General features: G+C 35.7%; 2 protein-coding genes across 9 annotated transcripts; one reads left to right on the top strand and one right to left on the bottom strand.

Annotated features, from left to right (window-relative positions):
- Window positions 1-1,059: 1,059 nt before the first annotated feature.
- On the bottom strand, window positions 1,060-2,671 carry LOC112278243 (small ribosomal subunit protein uS3x-like). Of its 3 annotated transcripts, XM_090247553.1 has the most exons (5): window positions 2,502-2,671; window positions 2,195-2,366; window positions 1,918-2,075; window positions 1,597-1,651; window positions 1,060-1,264 (listed from the first exon to the last, which is right to left on the bottom strand). In XM_090247553.1, the coding sequence occupies exons 3-5, from the start codon at window positions 1,989-1,991 to the stop codon at window positions 1,115-1,117; spliced, it is 279 nt and encodes a 92-aa protein (XP_090103679.1). In that variant the 5' UTR covers window positions 1,992-2,075; window positions 2,195-2,366; window positions 2,502-2,671; the 3' UTR covers window positions 1,060-1,114. The 3 variants fall into 3 exon arrangements, with proteins under 3 accessions (XP_090103679.1, XP_090103681.1, XP_090103680.1); XM_090247555.1 differs by lacking the exons at window positions 1,597-1,651; window positions 1,918-2,075 and adding an exon at window positions 1,408-1,539; XM_090247554.1 differs by lacking the exon at window positions 1,918-2,075 and having other exon boundaries at window positions 1,408-1,651.
- Window positions 2,672-11,164: 8,493 nt separating this feature from the next.
- LOC112278490 (uncharacterized) lies at window positions 11,165-15,011 on the top strand. Of its 6 annotated transcripts, none has more exons than XM_090247748.1 (6): window positions 11,268-11,553; window positions 12,378-12,535; window positions 12,889-13,470; window positions 13,678-13,921; window positions 14,198-14,262; window positions 14,400-15,011. In XM_090247748.1, the coding sequence occupies exons 3-6, from the start codon at window positions 13,098-13,100 to the stop codon at window positions 14,504-14,506; spliced, it is 789 nt and encodes a 262-aa protein (XP_090103874.1). In that variant the 5' UTR covers window positions 11,268-11,553; window positions 12,378-12,535; window positions 12,889-13,097; the 3' UTR covers window positions 14,507-15,011. The 6 variants fall into 6 exon arrangements, with proteins under 6 accessions (XP_090103877.1, XP_090103874.1, XP_090103876.1 ...); XM_090247750.1 differs by having other exon boundaries at window positions 12,475-12,603; XM_090247749.1 differs by having other exon boundaries at window positions 11,268-11,315; window positions 12,378-12,603.
- The last annotated feature ends 8,062 nt before the right edge of the window (window positions 15,012-23,073 follow it).

Consider the following 23,073-nt stretch of genomic DNA (forward strand, 5'->3'; position numbering starts at 1 on the left):
ATTCTCCAATGCAGTTTATGTGGGATGGTCCTTGAAGCTTCTCAAATGTTGCAAGTGAGTTACATTTCACTTTACCAGGTTGCTTTAAAAAAAATGTGAGAGTGTGTGTTTACTTTCCCCAAAACATAACTAGACTTGGTATTAAACCATACTTCAAAACATGCTTTGATGTACTCTTTTCATACTTGACCATTCTAAACACTGAATGGTTATCAGTTGGGTGATTTGACCCAGACACACCAACCTATCCTGTCTGATGGTTCCAAGATCTACATCAGTCTATGTGTGCAAATTTCTTTGCTGAACATGCTTAACACTGGTCCAAACCTCCAAATATCTCTACCTCAGGACTACATATCCCTTGAAATCAAAATCTTTGACATTGTGGAAACTTCTTCAAAACCTCTGAACATGTTCATCACCATGTGAAAACATTAAGTTTTGATGTGAATAACCCCATTGACACGTTCACTGTAAGAAAAATTATTAATCTAAAGAATCAGCATGTTCTTCAATGAATATGTGGATCAATATCCAACGCCCACCAAATACCCATTTAATAGCGTGTGAGTGGAGAGTCTACTAAACATGCACACTGCAAAAAGTAAGAAACGTACCAGGCATACTTGCACTAAGAAAAATAGCAATAGATAAGAAGGGAACCAAGCAAACAGGAAGAAGATACAAACATAATAAAATAAAAGAATTTTGTAGGTCTTGCCAGATGTTGGTAAGTTGAAAGAATTATTTTCACACCGTTCTTCAACAGAACCACAACCACATTCAGCTTCATGACCATACTGACATACCTGTCACGGAGCTCTTCATACAACCCCATCAGAAGGACGTTGGGTTTACAAGTCACAATCAGTGCCATGAAATAACTATCTCCTCCAGAAAATGTTTCAGAAATAGCAAGGACATGCACAGCAAAGGATTCTCGTCCGATTGCTCTCAGAACCTCTCAGAATAATGTCAGCTTCTGAAGCCCTCAAAGTCGAGAGATAAATAATGGTCATGAACTCTAGCAAACGATTCATAATCGCAAAATGGATACAATTTCGGGCTCAATTTAAAAACTGTATTATTCTTAAAGCCAAGTTTTACATCTCTGCTATTTTTTCCAATATAAGCCTTGTGGGTAAAAATTCTCGTCCTCTTCGAGCATGTGAATGGTCACCACATCTGGAAGTAGAGTCACAGATCCTTGCTTGACCTTGGGGTCCCAGTCGAGCATAATCTTCACCTTGATACCCAATACTCCCTGCACAGTAAGGAAGACAACTGACAAGTCTCATATTTCTGTAGAAAATGATGTAGCATTAAAAACATGAAACGTTGTAGAAGTGTAATAGGTCTCTAGCATGAAGAAACAGCCACCATTAGACAAAAAATGTCCACACGTGCCTGCCGCAACATGACGTGTCTAACGGCACTGTCGATGTAATCGTTGACAGGGCTTCCAGATGGTATCATGCAACCATCCTTGAACGTCATGGATTTGACACAAGCAGCACGGAATTCCCCGCTGACATTGACCTTAACAGCACCATACGGCAAGTGCGTCAGTCAAATTTGAAGAAAAGCTGTACTGACCTCGCCCATAGCTTCGCATAATCCCATCGCACATCGAAAGTGATCCAAAATGCGGCTGCATAACATACAACACCACTCTATTTATTCCTACCTAAAACGCTGGAATTTGAAGGAAAAAAAAATGGCAGCACATTCCGTCTTAACAGTGACTTCAGGCTCGAAGGTATAAGTACAAACTCATCTGTATGACGCAAGTTCAAACCATACATCGCTGTATTACAACCCTAGCAATATAGTGAAAAAGACGGACTGTTTCGTCAAAACCAACCAAGTATACAAAACCTACCTATCTGCCAGCAAGTATGAGGTAGCAGTACATACACAACGTACGAACAAAATTCAATCTTCATATTTGATTTTATGTTCATGTTCACGATCGCTGCAGAATTGCTCATCCCTCACATGATAAGGAGAGCAATCATATTTCACAGCCCTTAGCATCGCTTTTCATAATTAACTTCAGCACTCTCTAACAAGCTCTACACACCAAATTTCAGATCAGCAAACGCGGACTCAACCTCAAAAAACAAAAGGCAACCAAGCAGCAGAGCATGTCACTAAGACACTACAACAGATCCGATGCAAACAAGGCACACACCTTCGAGAAGCAATACCATCCAAAAGCTTGTACCGCAAAGATTCAGCTTAGGCAATAGTGCACAGACTCCTGTTGTTCACCTTCTCGGCTTACAACTCCACCGTGCCCTCGGGGAACTGGAGTCTCTTCTGCCACACGGAGGCCACCTCTCTCATCCTGCGCTCCTTCTCAACTGCCAGGAGACACTCACTCTCCTTGCCTCAATCCAACAACCTTTGCAATGGTGGCCTCCTTGCATCTGACAAACACAATCCTGATCAAAACCAAGCAAACCTAATCCATGACTACAATGCAGCTCAGAACTCACCCAACACATTTTCAGGGTACGGGTCGCGTGCGCCTCCACGCCTGAGTAACCGTTATCAGCGAGATGTAGAGTGAGCAGCTCGTGGAGGTCCGCAGAGGAATATGCACCATTCTGCCCCGAAGATCACGCAGCGGAGAGCAACACAAGCGCAATCCTGAAACAACAACACAACTACACAACACAAAACAACACGACGACGACGAGGACTATAACAACTGAGAACGACGACGACGAGGACTATAACAACTGAGAACGACGACGACGAGGACTATAACAACTGAGAACGACGACGACGAGGACTATAACAACTGAGAACGACGACGACGACGATGACGACGGGCGGTGCCTGGGAGATTGTTCACGTCATGTTTATAGGACTAAAAAGTTGTCTTTTTTTATGAAAAAAAACTTTCTGTAAAGCATGTTTTAAAATTTTCTTTTTGTACTTATTTCATCATTATTTCTTTATTCAGAATGAGATACACTCGTAGCTACCAATTTTGAATATATCTAATGAAGTGATTGAAGTGTGAATCCTAATGAGGTTATGATTGTAATTGAACTTTTATATTTTCTTATTTTAATGATAAATCAGATATATCATTAATCAAAAATAATTTTCAAGTGTATTATTTCTCAAAAAAAAAATTTAATGAAAAATTACATGTAATTTTTTTTATTCTTTACATGTTGTGCAATATATTTAAGTTTTAAAACAGTTTTTGATGTTTTAAATCAATACTATGATTGGTGATTCATAAATTTTCATTGTTAAATCGTATAATGCATTTATTTGGAGAACTAAAAAAAAACTTAATTAAGAGAACATAAACTTATATATATATGTATACATATTGTCATATTGTCATAGATACATTATATATGAGACCAAATAAGAAATTGAATTGAAAAGTTTTAATATAAAAGCTAACAAGAACTTGATTAAACCAAATGAATACAAGATCAACACCAAGAAGGTGAGCTAGAACTCCAAGAGATGTGTTGTCGAGGCTGAGGGTCCCCTCAATCTCAACTCCTACATACACTAGGTATTAAAAAGCTTCTTGAGAAGTTTTTATGTTGCTTGAAGATGAAGCAACCTTAAGGAGTTTCACAAGAAGTTCTCATGTTACTTAAAGAAGAAGCAATCCTAAGAAGCTTCTTAATTAATTTCCTAAATTCTCTTAGAACTTTATAGAATATTCTAAGAACCTTTTAGAACCTTCTAAGAATCTTTTTAGGATTTTTTGGAATTTTTTCAAACATAATAGAATATTCTAAAAATATTTTTATAATCTTCTTGATGCTTATAACACATATACATTAAAAAGACATTATAAATATTAGTTATTTATTCCAAGTACTAATTGTTATCATAATCTTTTGAAAAGCTCATTGAATTTTAAATTCAACATAAATATAATATAACTTGCATAATTTTAAATTTTTACCTTTTTTTAGAAGTTTCTCATGATTTTTTTAATTCTATACATTAGAGAATTTCTTAATTTTTTTTAAATCAATTTTTTTATTTGACTTCATTTGGAAATTTCTTAAATAAGGAGGCATATTTTCTATAAGCAATTTGATGATCAAATAACAATATAAATAAAAGTTAACTCTAATTATTGTTATAAAAATTAGATAATTTTATTATTATTTATATAATATATTATTAAAAAATATATATATTTATCTTTTATTAATAATATTTTATTTTATAAAAATATTACTAAAATAAAATAAAAGTTGATAAATAAAAATCAAATCAAGGAATGCTACAAATAAGATGCATATGACACATTGTCAAGGACAAGAACTCGATGAAAGCTAAAGAGTAAGTGAGACTTTTCTCAAAGAAATAGGACAAAATAGAAATATGTATATTAAGAAAGAAATTGGAATGGCTATTGCCGAAATACAAGAAAACTAGAGACCCTTGAAACTAGACTAGAAGCAAGAAAGGAGTTGACAAGAGTGAAGAGGGCTTCACTCTTGCCTCTATATATACTATCTAACTAGAAGCCACATGGCGATGTTCTATAAGACCTCCAATATATGTTGACTTTCTAGGCCACATGCCTTTGCTTGCAAGGCAAGTTTTCTATGGATGGACCACGTAGTTAGCTTGTTCTTTAAGCTTCCAACATGTGTGGCACATGGCTAACTTGTTGACCAAGTTTCTAGCCTAAAAGTCAACTATAGACTCCTATAAAGTCAAAGCAGTGTCTATGAAGCTTCTAAGAAGCTTCTCTAGAAGATATTATACAATTAACCTACTTTTATCTACTTTTACATACTTTTATCTATTCATATAGGTAATTATATGTATGTCCGTGACATTACCCCCCCTTCTAGGGACGAGTTCCACGAGGAGAGGTGATTATATATTGAGAAAATCTAATATGCGGCGAATTGTATTTGCTACATACTCTGATCTTTGTTCTCTTCGAAGATAGTTGATGGGTCCTCTTAGCCATCGATAGTGTCCCATTCCAGGGCGAGAAGACCACCCTGTTATTTGATCACTGTTGAGGCCTTCATAACTTCCTTCAAATAATACATTTGAAACACCATCAGGAGTCGTTCCTATCTCCAATAATATCACCAAACATCGAGAATCTCTTCCAAGGTCGTGATACCAAACGCGTTGTATCTCACCATCTATTCGAGGAAGAACATGTCGTTCTTGAGGGTCTTCATCTCGGTTGCGTCGTCTTGAAGGTTGTGACAATCGCAATGTCTCATCCGGTAAGTCAGCAAACGAAGGTTCTTGAGTTGAATCCGCTGGTTGTTGGCTCTCCATCTAATTAGCGTCACAAAATGCAAAGAAGTTACAAATAAGGATAGGAAATTGAATGTTATCTTGCCTCAATCTTGTCTCTTTTATAAGAGAGGTTTTCATCTTGGTTTTGATGGATGTCGTTGATGAAAAACTTTGACTTTAGCTGATGCATTTGCTAGATTCCTGGATGGCTCCCATGTGCGCTCACTAATATCATATCCGTGCCAATGAACAAGATATTCCAGCTTATTTCGGCGCCGCCTTGAGTCTAATATCTCTTCCACCTCAAATTCTTCATTATTATCTACTTCTATAGGAGGCGGTGGCATTTGTCTTCTTCCTTGTATATCCACTGTCTTATATGGTTCAAGAAGAGACACGTGGAATACAGGATGGATCTTCATTGACTCCGGTAGATGTAACCGATATGCAACTGGGTTGATCTGTTCAGAAACAAAAAAGGGGCTAAGCCTACGATAGTCCAATTTGTCACAAGGTCGAGTGGTCTTGATATTGCGACGAAGTAGCCATACCTTATCACCCACGTTGAGTTGTGGTTGCTCTTTACGATATACATCTGCATTTATCTTTTGTCGTTCTTGAGCTTTCTTCAACTGCGCCTTCATTATTGCATGTAACTCTGACAACCGATTTGCCATATCTTCTGTTGCAGGATTATCAACTTTTGAAAAATCAAAAGTATCAAGTCGTGGATGATAGCCATAATTGGCAAAGAAAGGTGTTTGTTGCGTGGAGGAATGTACCGTATTATTATAAGCAAACTCTGCCAATGGCAGAAGGTTTGTCCAATCATCTTGTTGGTAGTTGATGGTACACCTTAAATACTGTTCCAAGACTTGGTTTACGCGCTCTGTTTGTCCATCAGTTTGAGGATGGAAAGCTGAAGATAGCTTTATGTCCACTTTTAAAATCTTGAAAAGAGTCCTCCAGAATCTCGACACAAATTGAGTTCCCCTATCCGATATGATATCTTTAGGTAATCCATGATAGCGATAGATATTATCAATGAAAAGCTTAGCTGTTTCTTCACCTGTGATAGATTTTGTACATGGCATAAAATGTGCCATCTTGGTGAAACGATCTACTATCACAAATATAGAATCATAAGATCTTGAGTTTGGAAGATCTGTGATGAAATCCATAGAAACAGAAGACCATGGTTGTTCTGGTATAGGTAATGGCTGAAGAAGTCCGTAAGGTCGATGTCGAGGAATTTTTGATCTTGAACAAATATCACATGATTGTACAAAGTCTTTGACTGACTTCCACATTTGTGGCCACCAAAAATCTCTTGATATGAGTTCCAGAGTCTTATTATATCCAAAGTGCCCTGCTGCTGGAAAGTCATGACGTGCTTGAAGAACACGCAAACGTGCTTTTCCTTCTGGAACATATAGGCGTCCTTCAAAATATAATAGATTATTCTTGAACTCGAACTTAGAAGAATCATGAGACTTGGAAGAATTATTCTCGATATCATGAACAAGAGGGTCTGAGGACATACTGGACTGGATTTGCTTGAGAAAGGTTGAATCAACAGTCAATGTTGATTTCACTGCTCGGAGATGAAATTGCTCCGATTTCAAGAGGACCGTTCTTTGTTGCTCAAAAGCTGCATCTCCTTCTTTTGGTGCAAAATAAGAACGTCTAGACAGGGCATCGGACAAACCTTGTTGTTTTCCTGGCCGATAAGTGATAATGAAGTCGAATCTTGACAAAGACATACTCCAACGAGCTTGACGACGATTCAACACGCGTGCTGACATGAAATACTCGAGGTTCTTGTGATCTGTATACACAGTGACTGGACTAGAAGCACCTTCTAGATAATGACGCCATTCTTGAAAGGAATCCACGATTGCAAGAAGTTCTTTATCGTGGATCTCATAATTGATCTCGGCTGCTGAGAATTTTCTTGAATGAAAAGTTATCGGATGAAGTTTGTCATCTGTTCCCATTTGTGATAAAACTGCACCCAAGGCAAAATCCGATGCATCTGTTTCCATAAAAAATACCTTGGAAAAGTCAACACGATATAAGACTGGTGCAGAGACAAACGATGTCTTCAAGGCTTCAAATGCTGCTTCCGCTTCTTGATTCCATTGGAATTTATCTTTACTAGTCAAGCGTGTAAGTGGAGCTGCAACTCGTGAGAAGTCTTTGATGAAGATCCGATAGTAATTGGCAAATCCCAAGAAACATTGGACATCTCTTACAGTCTTTGGAATCTTCCAATCCATGATTGTTTGGACTTTCTTAGAATCCATCATAAGACCATCATTTGAAATGATGTATCCTAAAAAGTCAACTTGAGTAGTGTGAAATACACACTTTTCTATCTTGGCGTACAATCCTGCATCTCTAAGTTTTTGTAATACTTGACGAACATGTATTTCATGTTCTTCAACATTCTTAGAATAAATCAGGATATCGTCTAGGTAGCAGACGACAAAATTATCTAAGAATTCATGAAATACATCATTCATGAGATGTTGAAAAGCAGCTGGTGCATTCGTGAGTCCAAAAGGCATGACATTGTATTCAAAGTGTCCATACCTGGTTCGAAACGCAGTCTTCCATTCATCTCCTTCTTTGATCCGTACTAGATTATATGCTCTTCTTAGATCTATTTTTGTATAGATCTTAGCTTGATTTAACTGGTCAAGGAGTCCTGATATCAAAGATAATGGATACCTGTTCTTGATTGTGATCTTGTTGAGTCCTCGATAGTCAACACACATTCGTAAAGATCCATTTTTTTTCTTTACGAATAAAATTGGAGCTCCTGCTGGAGATTTTGAATGGCGTATGAAATTCTTCGCTAAATTCTCGTCAATATATGTCTTGAGTTCAGCCAACTCATCTTGCGATAAACTGTAAATTGGTCCAAATGGTGGCTGAGTTCCTTCCTTGAGATCGATTGAACAATCGTATGGGCGATGCTCAAGAAGAATATCTGCATTCTTTTTCTCAAAAACGTCTTGATAATCCTGATATTGACTTGGAATGCCACTTGAAGTCTTTACGCTTTCAGAAATAGGTGCAGTATAAATAGCAAAAGTTGATCCTTCTTTTGCTGCGTGTATAAATGCTTTTGCACCTATAAGTGCGGGTTTTACTATACTAGACTCATGGTTTTTTACTTGATTAATAGAACTGTTACTAATGCTCTGAGGAAAATCAAGTTTACGAGAAATCCAATCTATTCGAGGATTATACTTTTCTAACCATGATAAGCCTAAAATTACTGGATTAGAGGGAGATCTAATTATATTAAAAATTACGCAACTACTATGACCATTTATTACTACATCTACAGGAAGTGTTTCGTGAGTTACATCTCCAGAAGACAACGGACGACCATCTATGACTTCTACGTGTACAGGTTTAGTTTTTTGTATTAATGATATTCTATGACATCTAGCAAATTCTTCATCTAAAAAACAAGCTGAGGCTCCTGAATCTATCAAGGCAGAGGCTTTGTAATTATTAGGTCCTAAACGCACATCTATTATAAAACAAGGAGATGGTTCTGAGGAGAGGATAGGACCTTCATTAGAAGTTGTACAAGATTCCAGCCGCACGGTCCCTATTGTAGCTGGACGTACTCGTTTTCCGACATACTGTCTTCTTTGACAGCCGTACTCCTCATTTTGTAGTTACGTCGCTTCTTTGGACAATGTTGAGCAGTGTGCTTAGGTTCTCCACAATATAAGCACAATCCTTCTTGTCGACGACGAGACTTTTCTTGCTCAGTAAGAGGTTTGAAACGTACCGCATCAATTTGCATATCCTCTACTTCTGAAGGTATGTGTTGAGGAGACGTCGGTGTTGCCATTGAATTGTAGTAACGTTGAGGCCTACTTATGCGACTCTCGGATCGAAATTCAAAAAGTCGATTGTCGCACTTCACAGCAAAGTCAATTACTTGACTCAATGTTTGAGGATCAGGTAAATTAAGCATCAATTTCTTTACCTCATATTGTAATCCGTAGAGAAATTGACTCACAAGTGCGGCATCATCCCACTTGATATCAGTTGCAAGTTGTCGAAATTGCGAAGCATATAATGTTACTGATCGATTGCCTTGTCGCAAAATACGGATCTTGTTGGTTGCAACACGAATTGCATCATGTTCTCCAAACATGGATCGAAACTCCGCCAAAAAAGCCTCCAGATTATCCAATATTGGATCTCGTCGTTCAAGAAAAGATGAAAACCATGACAATGCTGAACCTGAAAGAAGTGTACCAATGAATCTAACTTGTGACCCTGGAGTTGGATAGCTCTGGGGTTGAAGTTCAATCACTAATTGGACCTGATTGATGAATCCTCGAAACTTGGATCTGGTACCATCAAACTTCTCGGGCAAGGCCACTCTCGATTCTCTAACACTCGAAGGGTGTTCCATTCTGGGAGAAGAGACATGGTTTGGTGCAGATGTTGAAGCAGCCCCAATCATCTCTATATCTTCACTTCCTACCATTCTTGTTGCTCCTTGTGGTGGTAAATTGAGTTGATGCATCGCAAGCATTAACTCCCTCAATTGTTCTTGCATCTGTGCCATTGCACTCTTCATTTCAACAAGCTCTTCCATAGTAGCACTTAGAAAAGAGAAGATGTCTAATAACGCTCAAAACAAATAGAAGAGAGGAATTGATAACAAAGAAAATACTAAGAACAATATCAGTTTAAAAGAGGGTAATCCGCAACTTCTAATGCGCTTATGTCTTATCAAGAAAAAGGGGTAATCCACTCTTAATCAAGAAAAGACAAAGCTCTCATATTGTAAGTGTACTCTTGTCAATCTGTCAAGGACAAGAACTCGATGAAAGCTAAAGAGTAAGTGAGACTTTTCTCAAAGAAATAGGACAAAATAGAAATATGTATATTAAGAAAGAAATTGGAATGGCTATTGCCGAAATACAAGAAAACTAGAGACCCTTGAAACTAGACTAGAAGCAAGAAAGGAGTTGACAAGAGTGAAGAGGGCTTCACTCTTGCCTCTATATATACTATCTAACTAGAAGCCACATGGCGATGTTCTATAAGACCTCCAATATATGTTGACTTTCTAGGCCACATGCCTTTGCTTGCAAGGCAAGTTTTCTATGGATGGACCACGTAGTTAGCTTGTTCTTTAAGCTTCCAACATGTGTGGCACATGGCTAACTTGTTGACCAAGTTTCTAGCCTAAAAGTCAACTATAGACTCCTATAAAGTCAAAGCAGCGTCTATGAAGCTTCTAAGAAGCTTCTCTAGAAGATATTACACAATTAACCTACTTTTATCTACTTTTACATACTTTTATCTATTCATATAGGTAATTATATGTATGTCCGTGACACACATGGAGAGCAGTGATAGGTTACAGTTTCTTTTCAATTTAATATATATTTTTGATTTAGAAATTCAAAATTTTTAAAAATTTACTTATTTTTTGGATAAACGACCATTCTCAAACCTACATATTAGCCAAAACACTAAAACACATAAAAATAGAACACCAATAAAAATGTTACAAAGGAATTAGGCTACTCATGTTCTCCAATTTTTATTTATTATATATATATATATATATATATATATTTTTCATTTTTTGTATATATATACCCCCAATCAATTCCCCTCCTGTAACATCCCCCATTACATACCAATCTTCTCAAAGTACTCCGAATCCAGCACTCACTCACTCACCCACTCAAAATCGAGATGTTTCATTTAAACTCATGTTCAGGAGTTAATGCACCCTCAGCATTACTCACTCACTCTCACTCACGCTCGCACAAGTAGGCAAGCGCGAATACGTAAAATACCCACCACACTACAATACTGTTTTTATACATATACAAAGGAGATACGATACGATACGATGCTGGTTCAGGGAAAGGCGAGAGAGAGAAGGAGAGGACGAGGAAGAGGAGGCGAGCGTGGTCGGAGGCATCGCCAGATTCGTGTGTGCTGTGTCGTTGAAGGGATCGCGGAGCATCGTGTCACCATTGCAACAGGTATTCATTTCCATGCCATGCCCCCCCGCGGAGGATTACATGCGCCGCCTCGCCGTTGTGCTGTGCTCGCCTTAAATTCCATCTGTGGTCACGGGAGCAGCGTCTTCGCTGCGACTCTGCAGCGAGGAATGGCAAAAGGGCTTTTGTGGGTTAGGTTTGCGCGGTCACGGAGCTCGTTTCGCGAGATGGGTTTTGGTTGAGTGTGAGATTTTGTGGGAATTTGTTTGATTGCTCTTGGGTGAGTTTTTTTTTTTTTTTTTTTTTTTTTTTTTTTTCTTCTTCTTCTCGATTGCTTATCTTGATGTTTGCAATCTGGATTGTAATTGTGCGGCATCCCGTTGTGGGAAATTCGGGGAGTTGTGGTTGGGTCGCATGCGAGCATAATTCTGCTGGATTTTGGGCTGTTAACTGGTTTAAGGGTCACTATTATTGCGTAGCGTATTGAATATGTAGTGTAGGAACTGACTTGTGGAGCATGGGACTGCCTTGACGTCTGTAGTCTTGCTTAACTTCCACACATGTGAAGCTTGATTTTCTCTCATTGATAGCCTTTCGTGGGTTTTCCTTCGATTTCACTTTGTAACTTTAATTTACTTTATGCTTATGGAGCTCGGTTTGGTTTTCGATCTATTAGTGATGGTTGATTTGCTAGTTTTTTTGGTTCTACAGTCTTGACTTAAATTTTATCTCACTTCTACTAGGTTATTTGGGTTAGGTTCTGAACAAGCTTTACTAAGCAGGCATTGGATTAATCTTCTATCGAGGTGGATAATGTTGAGCTAACTTAGTGGATCTTTTTAAGCACAATGATTATGATGTTAGGTTGGTTGTTATTGGATTGCGTATGCCGAGTCTGTGCACGGGTTTTCATGACTGTGGAATTTAGAGCTAGAATAGTGTCATCGAAAACTGTTTACAAATATGCACAATTTTATACCTTAGCAAGCGGCGTTTCATCCCTTCCCTGTATTCTACGAAGAGGAAATGACTTTTCATAAGTAGCAACTGAAGATTTTGGAGGTTTCTTTTGTTGCACTTACCAATGAGATGTTGTTTGTATAGGGTACTCATATTCTCTCAAGGATTCAAGTTTATACAGAATTGTCTTCGTAAATTTGGCGTCGATTTGACCTAACTCTGGTTGGAGGGTTTTACGTAGGACTGTTAGTGGTTGGACGCTTTCTGGGGCACCCAGTATACCACCTCAGTATCGTCAACAGGCAAGTTTTAGTAGACGTTAGAGTTATTTGTGATGCAACATGCAGCAATGAATAACAATTCTGATTAGGTGAGTTCTAATGACAGCTGTTAGTTTTGCATTTAAATTAACAATGACCATGGCTTGATCGATGGTTTTTGTAGGTTTTAGATGACAGCATATTTCTTTGGTCAACCCAAACATTTGTATGTGTGTGTGTGTATATATATATTTACACACATGAGAGAGAGAGAGAGAGAGAGAGAGAGAGAGAGAGAGAGATATTGAAAATGCTCTCGTTGATTTGAAATAGAATTTGAAGGTTAGCATCTTTATTTTTAATTCCTGACGAAGATATTGTTGTTTTTCCACCAGATTGTTGTGGACGACCAAACATATTTTCACAGTATATACTATTTTAACTGGAACTGATGACTCGCAAACATTACCTTAAATCTTTCAATACTGCGGCTGCTTGAATTCATGTCATGTGAAGTGGCAGTAGTGGAAAATTTTGGTATTCTTTGGCACAATTCCTTCTTCGAACTGGTCCGATCACCTCTAAAGAAAAGAGACAGGTCATCATGGCTCAATGCGTAGGTGCTTTCTGTTGGCAAGCCAGTCTACAGCGACAATTATCTTGTCAAGTTTATGGCTCCAAAATACATATGCTCTCAAGTGTTTCAGTCTCTCCTTTCCTGGTGCGGACAACTTGGGAAGATTTGTCGGTGCCTCGGCTTCCCTCTGAATTGACTATCTCCGACAACTGTAGAGTTTCTTCAACGTACCCAGCAATTGTTTGCTTTAGAGATGATGATGCCCCTGAACTCCCGGTGGGTAGGGACTTGAGTGATTTAAGCGCTCGTACCAGTTTTGAAGTTAGATATAGTCCGTGGGCAATGCAAATGTTAAACGGATACGGAAAGAAGGATAAAAACGATTTTAAGGAGAGCACAGGTAGCTACTGAAAGGCAATCGTTGGTTTGGTCCACTTCATTATCTTCATTATCTTCTCTATCTCTCTTTGTGAATGAATATTCATATACCTCTGCATGTTTGGGCCATTGTGCAATTGTCAAGGCTTAGGCATTGTTTTTTAATTAGTACCTGTGACGGTGCGCTTGTCTTGGATCAGTTTTTTCACATTCACATGATCCCATGCAGGTGGGCCTCCAGGAAACGGCAAAGGAGGGGATGATGGAGGAGGCGATGGAGGGGGGGATGGGAGTGACGATGATGGAGAGGAACATATTTTTCTACTACCCATTTTGACACTTGCATTTGCAGCATTTCATTTGGGATATTGTATTGCTATCTGGGTGAAGGATGAAAGCTTGGACTTTGAATTCTTCCGCACTGGCCTCGGTTTGTTTGGTCTGCTAGCACTTGCAGCGGTGCGCTTGAATGCGTGAGTTGCCCTCTTTCCATCCAAGTTCAGAACTATATTTTCGTGTGTAGTTTCTTGTTTGTTCCTAAGCACGCATCGTATCGATTCGTTAGCGTTTCTTAAATATTGTTACTACCTGAAGGCTTCAGTTCCTTTAATCCTTTAAACGTTATTTCATCAATTCTTATTTGCAAAGTTGTTGTACTGACTAATTTATGTACTGAGTTCTAGTCCTGATTTTGACCCTAGTTGTTACTCTAATTTGGTCGGAATCTGATACCTGTGAATGTCTTGCAGACGGACAGGAATTGATGCTTACATTTTAGGGCTTGGAGCATCTGTAGGCGTTATGGTTTGGACAGGTAAGAAGTCTTCCTCCCAAGAAATATTATAAAATGGTTGACATTTTTTCCTTAACGGTTGGAGTTTAAAGTGGATCTTATCAACTTTAGAGGGGTTGAGTTTAACTCTAAAAAGTCGGTACTCCTTTTGTGATCAGGAGAACGGTGTCTGGTGAAAAGGGAAGGGCATCCAGCTGGTATAGTAGCTCTATTTGCAGCCTCAATGGCTGTCATGTTTACGGCAGCTTTATATCATACTTTCTGAGTCCTCAAAGGACTGACAAGCCACACAATTCAACAACTCTTCGATAGGATCGCCTTGGTATGACGTAATAACCTTAAAAAGAAAAAAAACATCGCTAATCAGGTGTTCACCATTTCCATTCCTTCGCATAGGTTGTTGATTAAGTCACCCAGTGGTGCTGAAGTAGCTGGTTGTTGAAAGCCGCGGCTATTTGTGGGCGTAGTGAGAGTGAGCGTTTCAATATGTCAACCCTGGTTGATTGAAGTCCAAAAATGGGTACAATTGACCTAATATTAGTTGACGCTCAGTTTGTAAATACAATACAACGTGGTTCAATGATCCACAGCTATAGACCAATTTCTTTGGCATTGGACGGTCTTCGTTAGATTTGTACATAAATTAATTTCCAAGTTCGGAAGCTTGAGACTGCATCTTTAGTATGACCGTGGAGGTCACATGAGATGTGTACATTATTTATCTTTTTGAGTGTTTATTGTCTATTGTCAAAAATTACGATTTAAGGGAACGGGAGAAGGAGTCTCCTTGGTGTTTTCATGTGCAATTTTTGTGAGGTTTAGTTATCTGAATGCAAATGCGACCAGGTTAAGTAGGTCAGCATGTTATCCAAAAACCTATGATAGAAGATACTATTATAAATATGGTTTTTGGAATCTTTCAATGCCGAGGGATGTCGATTATGGTTCAATGTGCGATGTTATAATCATGTTAAGGAAATGGCAAGAACTGCTAAAACTATTCTTCAAGCAAAAGTTGGTTTTATCTTCTAGTTTTTGTTTTGGATATTACAATATTGTGCTCTTAATTTGTATAGTTCATTTTTTAAAGTAGAATATGTATAGTGATGTTTATTAACTTTATGCACATTCTAATCTTAAATTGCAAGTATAGAAATAATAATATATAAAAAAGCTTTTTTTTATAAAAAATATTTTATGATTTGAAAAATTCAAATAAGAATCTTAAAAGAGTGCATGAATTTATATATATATATATATATATATATACATATAATTTATGTATATTAATTAATAAACTAGAGTTTTTTAGCTCTTAAAATATGTTATCATTAAGTATATTAAGTTCACTAAAATAACATTTTGATGTATATGAATTATAACAACTTAGCTTCTATGGTTTTTTATGTAATAATATAATATAATATCAAATAAAATCACAATGACATAAATAACATATATATATATATATATATATATATATATATATAGAAGTATTAAATAGACGTAAGTTTTTAATAAATCAACCCTTCCATCATAACCATCATAAATAAAAAAAAAAAGACCTTTAGATTCATTTCTCTACTATTGAATCTACAATCAATAAGAACCAACCACATTCATCATGATTACCATATTCTTCATCAAAAGTGGGTCTATTTAATAAAAGCATGTGTCTGTTTAACATTTTTTTTTTCTCTCTCTCTCTCTCTCTCTCTATATATATATATATATATATATATATACACACACAATTAACATTGTACACAAGTATATTGTCTATAGGTGTATACTTTGTTTACAAATAAAAACTTTTGGAACCAATATGTATAATATATAAAAATCTTGCCCAATGTATATATATTTTTCTAGGATCTAAAACATAATTAGAATTATATTTTATTATTATTATAATTATTATTTATACATATATAGAAGTGGATTATAATTTGATTTCTTATATTTTAGTAAGTTTTTATTTCTATTAAAAAATAGCTAAGCTAAATACAAAGGTGGAATATAAAGTCATCAAATATATTTTGTACCATACTTGTTTAAATTTAAAATAAAATAAAAAGTAGTTTCTTTTGTTGAATTTCTTAAAATTCTATATTATCTATAGGGTCTATATTCTAATTAAACAACTCAATGACAAAACATTGTCAAATTATAAAACAACCATTAGGTGAAAGAAAAAAAGAAGAATTATTACATAAAAGAGCTTAATTGAAAATATAATAGCAAGTTACTTTAGAAAATATAGGTGAAAGTTAGGCAAGTAATGAAAAAATAAAAATAGTGTCTATATTTCTTTTTGTTAAAAAAAACTTCTATATATTTTGTAGGACCATAAATAAGACAAAAAAATAGTAGCAAACATAGGTTAACAAAAAAAACATTATAGAAATCTTTAAGTGAAAGAAAAGATTAGTTGTCACTAAAAACTATCTAGAAAAATCTTGGATTGATATCATGAGAGATTTGATTGTGAATCACGGTCAAAAGTAAACGTCAAGGCATAAAATCGCATACCTATGGCAAATGTGGTATTTTATTGTTGATTGGAGAGAGAAATTGAGAGGCAAACTTAATAGGGTTTCTTTAAGCATTAGCTTCGAGAGATTTGAGTGGATAATGACTTTGTGAATGCTTTGCAAAGTCAATGTTGTTTTTGGATGATTCTACTTTTTGTGGAGTTAAAAAGAATTTATATTTTTGTGAATTTTGTAAGATATGTGGTAAATCTATAGATGAAAATTTGTAAATATGTGAAAATAATTGTGTTAAATGTGTATTATCAAATTGAGCTTAGTTGGAAGATTAGATCAAAGGTTATAGAAATTCAAAAAGATTAGGGTCTCAAAAATTAGATTTTGAGGATTAGTGAGAGTTTATATGATTTTGAGCAATTTTCTCATTGGATTAAAATGCTATTTTTGTGAGCTGATATTTGATTGAGTTTTCAACATTTGTAAAAAGTTTTAGGATAAGTAAATGGTGTAAAAACAAACTTTTGACACTAGAAGATTGACATTAAGGTTGGAAAAAGATAATGGCCAACATTCAAAAAAATTATGAATTTTTTCTTTCATTTGTGAAATTATTTTTCTTTAAAATAATTTGTGCTTGTTTTTAACTAATATCTTAAGAAATGTTAAAATTTCAAATGAAATTAATAATGGAATCAATAGTTATTAAAGTTTTAATTTTGCTTTAAAATTTACTTAATATTCAATTAAAATTTATTAGGATTTACATGAATTTTTATTATGATTTTATTAGGATTTTTTAAAAATTACTTAAGAATTGATTATGCTTGCTTAAGATTTATTGAAGATTTTTTAAGGATTTTTTTTATAGATTTCTTTAAGATTAAATTAAGTTTTTTTAGGATTAATTTTGATTAATTAAGGTCTATTTATGATTTGATTAAGATTTAATTAAGATTATTAAGGATTTTTTAAGATTAATTTGGAATTAATTAAAGTATATTAAGATATTTTAAAGATTTTTTTCATCTTTTTTTTTATCATATTTCTTTTTGTTATATTTTTTTTGTCATCTTTTTTTAAGACACATCTTACCTATTTAATTTTATTCTTTAAGTTTTTATCTTTGATATTATTAGTAAAATTTTAGTATATATTTATTGTTTCTTTTATAAAATTGATTTATCAATGAACATTTATTAGCTGATGGATTCTCAAGGATATGAATCTCAAAGAGAGAAATGGTCAATATACTCCTATGTCATTGGAAAGGACTAGAAAGTTATTCAAAGATGATATAATATTGAATTAGAATGGCTATTGCCAAAAACAAGAAGATTAGAAAGTCTTGAAATAAGAGTAAGGATTAGAAAGGCATTGACAATAGTGAAGAAGGCTTCACTCTTGCCTCCATATACACTCTTAACTAGGAACTACATGGCAATGTCCTACATGACCTTCAAAACGTGTTGATTACAAGATACATATCTTAACTTGCAAGGTAAGTTTTTTATATGTGCGCTACATAGTTAGCTTATTCCACAAGCTATCAACACGTGGTTAATTTGTTGACCAAGTTTCTAACCTATCAATTAACTACAAATACATATAAAGTCAAAGTATTGCCTACTTCTACCTAATCATGTAGATATTTATTAGAGTACCTATGTATATCCATGATGTTATTTCTCCTTCTAAAGACAAGTTCTATGAGGAGTGATCATCATGTATCAATAAAATCCAAGATGCAACAAATTATATTTGTTACATACTCTAATCTTTTTTTTTTTTGAAGATAGTTGATAGGTCCTCTTAGCCATTGATAATATTCCATACCAAGGCAAGAAGACCACTGTGTTATTTGATCATTGTTGAGGCCTTTGTAACTTCTTTCAAATAAAATATTTGGAACACCTTCAAGAATTGTTCCAACTTTTAATAAAATTACTTAACATCGGGAGTCTCTTCTAAGGTCGTGATACCAAACTTCTTCTATCTCGCCATTTATTTAAGGAAAAATATGTCGTTCTTGAGGATCTTTATTTTGATTACATTGTCTTGAAGGTTGTGACAATTGCAATGTTTCATCTAGAAAGAAAGAAAATAAAAGCTCTTGAATAGAACGTGCTGGTTATTGGTTCTCCATCTCTTTAGCGTCACAAATATACAAAAGTTATAAAGAAAGATAGAATGTAGAGTATTATCTTCCTTTGATAATATTTCTCGAATAGCAAAGATTTATTATTCTTCATCTTGATTTAGTTAGATAGATGTTGTCAATGAAAAGCTTCAACTTTCTTTATTGGCTTCCATGTGCATTTATTAATGTCATATCGATGCCAATAAACAAGATATTTCAATTTATTTTGGCAACACCTTGAATCTAAGACTTCTTCCACATTGAATTCTTGATTATTATCTACTTTTATAGAAGGAAGTGGCATTTATCTTCTTTTCAAGATATTCACCATCTTATATGACTCAAGAAGAGATACATGAAATATGGGATCAATCGTCATAGACTCCAATAGATATAATTGATAAGCAATAAGATTGATTTGTTTACTAATAGGAAAAGGTCCAAGCCTACAATAGTCCAACTTGTCACAAAGATGAGTAGTCTTGATATTGTGACAAAATAATCATATCTTATGACCTACGTTGAATTGTAATTATTCCTTGCAATAAGCATCTATATTAATTTTTTTGTTATTTTTGAGCTTCTTTTAACTACACCTTTATTGTTGCATGTAGCTTTGACAAACAATTTGTCAAATCATCTACTACAAGATTATCAACTTTTAAAAAGCCAAAAGTATGAATTCATGGATGATAATCATAATCAACAAAGAAAGATGTTTATTAAGTAGAAAAATGTATCAAATTATTATGCACAAACTCTACCAATGATAAAAGAGTTGTTCAATCATCTTGATGATAGTTGATGGTACACTTGAAGTGTTGCTTCAAAATTTGATTCATCCATTCTATTTATCCATCAATTTGAGGATGAAAAGTCAAAGAGAGCTTTATATCCATCTTTAAAATCTTGAAAAGGATTCTCCAAAATCTTGATATAAATTAAGTCCTTCTATTTAATATAATATCTTTAAACAATCTATGATAGCAATAGATATTATTAAAAAAAAGCTTAGCTATTTTTTCACTTGTGATAGATTTTGTATATGGTACAAAATATGCCATCTTGATAAAACAATCTATTACTATAAATATAGAATCATACAAATTTGAGACTAGAAGATCTATAATAAAATCTATAGAAACGGAAGACTATGCTTGTTTTGGAATAAGTAATGGCTGAAGAAGTGCATAAGATTGATGGCAATGAATTTTGGATCTTAAACAAATATCACATAATTATACAAAGTCTTTGACTACCTTCTACACTTGAGACCACTAAAAATCTCTTAATATTAGCTCCAAAGTCTTGTTGTATGCAAAATGTCTGGCTATTAGAAGGTCATGACAAGTTTGAAGAACATGTAATTGTGTCCCACCTTCTAGAATGTATAATCATCTATCAAAATAGAATAGGTTGTTATTGAACTCAAATTTGGAAGTATCATGAGATTTGGAAGAATTATTCTTGATATTGTAGATAATAAGATGAGAAAGACATACTTGATTGAATTTGCTTGACATAAGTTGAATCAACAATTAATGTTGATTTTATTACTTGAAGGTGAAAATACTTCGGCTTTAAGAAAATTTCTCTTTATTGATCAAAAGATGCATCTTCTTTTTTTGGTACAAGATAAGAATGTTTAGACAAGGCATTCAATAAACCTTATTATTTTTTAGATCGATAAGTAATCTTGAAATTAAATCTTAATAAAGACATAATTCAACAAACTTAATAATTATTCAAAATACTTACTAACATAAAATACTTGAGATTTTTATGATCTGTATATACGGTGTCATATTACGTGCTTTCCTGCTCGAGAACGCGCCGGGCGTCTGGCTGTAGAAGGTAGTATGGAGATTCGCCGATAGTCAAGCAGTCTATCAGTTTTTGACTGCTGGAATATAAACGACTGCAACAATGTACCGTAAATCTATACGGGTGCTCTTCGACTGCTTGTCGGAGTCCTTTTTGCCCCAGCCGGTAGGTCTCTAGACGTTACAGAGAACCCCATACAACCCAAACTGTTAACCTTCAATACTGCTTTGTACTTACGATCTTGTATCCACTGACTGTCTTGTTAGATTAACCCAATAAATTTCATTCACTCCGCATACTCAATCCTATAGACACCCTTTTAATCCTTCAATCACAGACGTAACTCGATTTCACAAAACAGTCAAGAGTATTCAAACCCACTTCATTTAAAAATCCCGATTCACCATTACAACACTGACTTCAGCAGCGATTGCCTCAGTCTTCCCCAAAACTCTACAAAGAAGAAAAATCCAAATCCTATGTCTTTCCTTCCCCGACCCGAAGCATGAAGCTCCTCTCTCTAATTCCCTTGATCTTCAAAAACCTCCCATCCCCCCCCCAAATAAAAATCCACACCACTCCAAAACTATATCCCCCCTAACCTTATCCTCTGAATTTCTTCAATCTTCCGTCTTAGATCCGGAATTGGCTCCCACCTCAAGCTTGGATCCGAAATTGGCTCCTACCTCAAGCTTTCTCCTCCGTTTTTACCTTTAAGAAATCCATTTACCGAAAACAACATTCCCTGAGACGGCACAGAGAACAGGACAGCCTGAAACAGAATCGAATCCCGTAATCGGGACCACATTGAGTCGCCTGACCAATTCAGGTCCTATATTGGGAGAGATGCCCGTAGTAACCTGGATTTCCCGTAACTAGACTGCATTGGGTTGCCCCACCAATACAGGTCTCATATTGGGTAAGAGGACCCGGATTGGATTCTCAAAATTGGATCCAATTGGCTCCTCGAATCCGTCGTGTGAATTGGTCCTTCTCTTCCTGCTGACTCCCGTTATTGGAATCGAACGGGGCATTCCAGTATGCCCCGGCTGACTGTAACGGAGTCACTGAACCTGACCACTCAGTATTTGTACTGGAGTTGGTCGATGCTCCCAATGTTCGAGATAACTGAATATTAATAAAATTCCCCTTTCTTTTTATTTTCACTGTATACTCGTGTTACAACACGACATCCACCCCCTCTGAACCTATGCATCCTCCGGTATGCACCAATTTACCCAATTGCTGTTTGATTCAGAATATATCTCCTACGTCTTTGTCCAGTTGGTCTTCGTCACCTTCATTATCCATATCACTTTCATCTTCTTGCTGCGGAATCTCTGTACCTTCATTAAGGTCTTCCATATTCATCTCTGCGTGTCTTCGTTTAAATATTTTTACTCTCTTCCCTGTAATTGGTATTTTCAATTTTGTACCATCTAACTCCCGTAATGAGTAAGTCGCATTATCATGAACAGTTGTTACAACATATGGTCCAAACCAACGTTTTGAAAATTTCCGCAAAGTACTATGTTGATTATCCAGACTATTGTCATAAACAAGTACCCAGTCACCTTCCTCGATTGCTTTTGGTCTCAATCGATGTTGCTTATCGAATCGCGCCTTGTTTTGTAACCTTGCTCTTTTTAACCTTTCCAATGCTATCTGGACATCTTCCGTTCTTTGCTCCAATTGTCGAATCCTAATAGCTAGAAGTTCTTCTCTTGTCAATCCATCTTCCCATGGTAGCATACTCCAAGTAAGTACCTTTTCTTCAATCGGCATAATTGGTTTTTGACCTGTCATAAGTTCTTCTGGCATATATCCTGTCACCGAACTATGTGTTGTTCGATCAGCCCATAATGCAAATGACAAAAGCCGTGGCCACTCTTTAACCTTCCCATTACAAGCTTTAACCAATGCTTTCACAATCGGCGGGTGACCGCGTTCGCTTTTCGCATTCCCTTCCGGATTATAAGCAGTAGTAAGTGATAGTTTAACTCCACATTTTTCAAAGAACTTACGAGCTTCTTGTGCATTTAATTCTCCACGATCTGCAGTGATTTTTCCTACGCACCCGTAACGGCAAATGACATCTTCAAGCAAAAACCTACAAATCCCTTCTGTAGATTTTGTCCTCAATGCTCTTCCTTCTACTTGATTTGATAAATCTTCACGAGCTAAAACCAAATATCTCATCTGCCATAACCCAACCGGCATAATAACCAAATCAACAACCCATTTAAAATGAATAGCCAGAGGATACGTAGGATGAAGACCATCTCGATGTCAGATATTAGAATACGATTGACAGATTTCACATGACTCTACAAATGAGAGCACATCTCGATACATATTTTTCCACCAATATCGTTCCTT

Source organism: Physcomitrium patens, chromosome 25 (assembly GCF_059467195.1).
Source record: "Physcomitrium patens ecotype Gransden chromosome 25, ASM5946719v1, whole genome shotgun sequence".
Classification (NCBI taxonomy): domain Eukaryota; kingdom Viridiplantae; phylum Streptophyta; class Bryopsida; order Funariales; family Funariaceae; genus Physcomitrium; species Physcomitrium patens.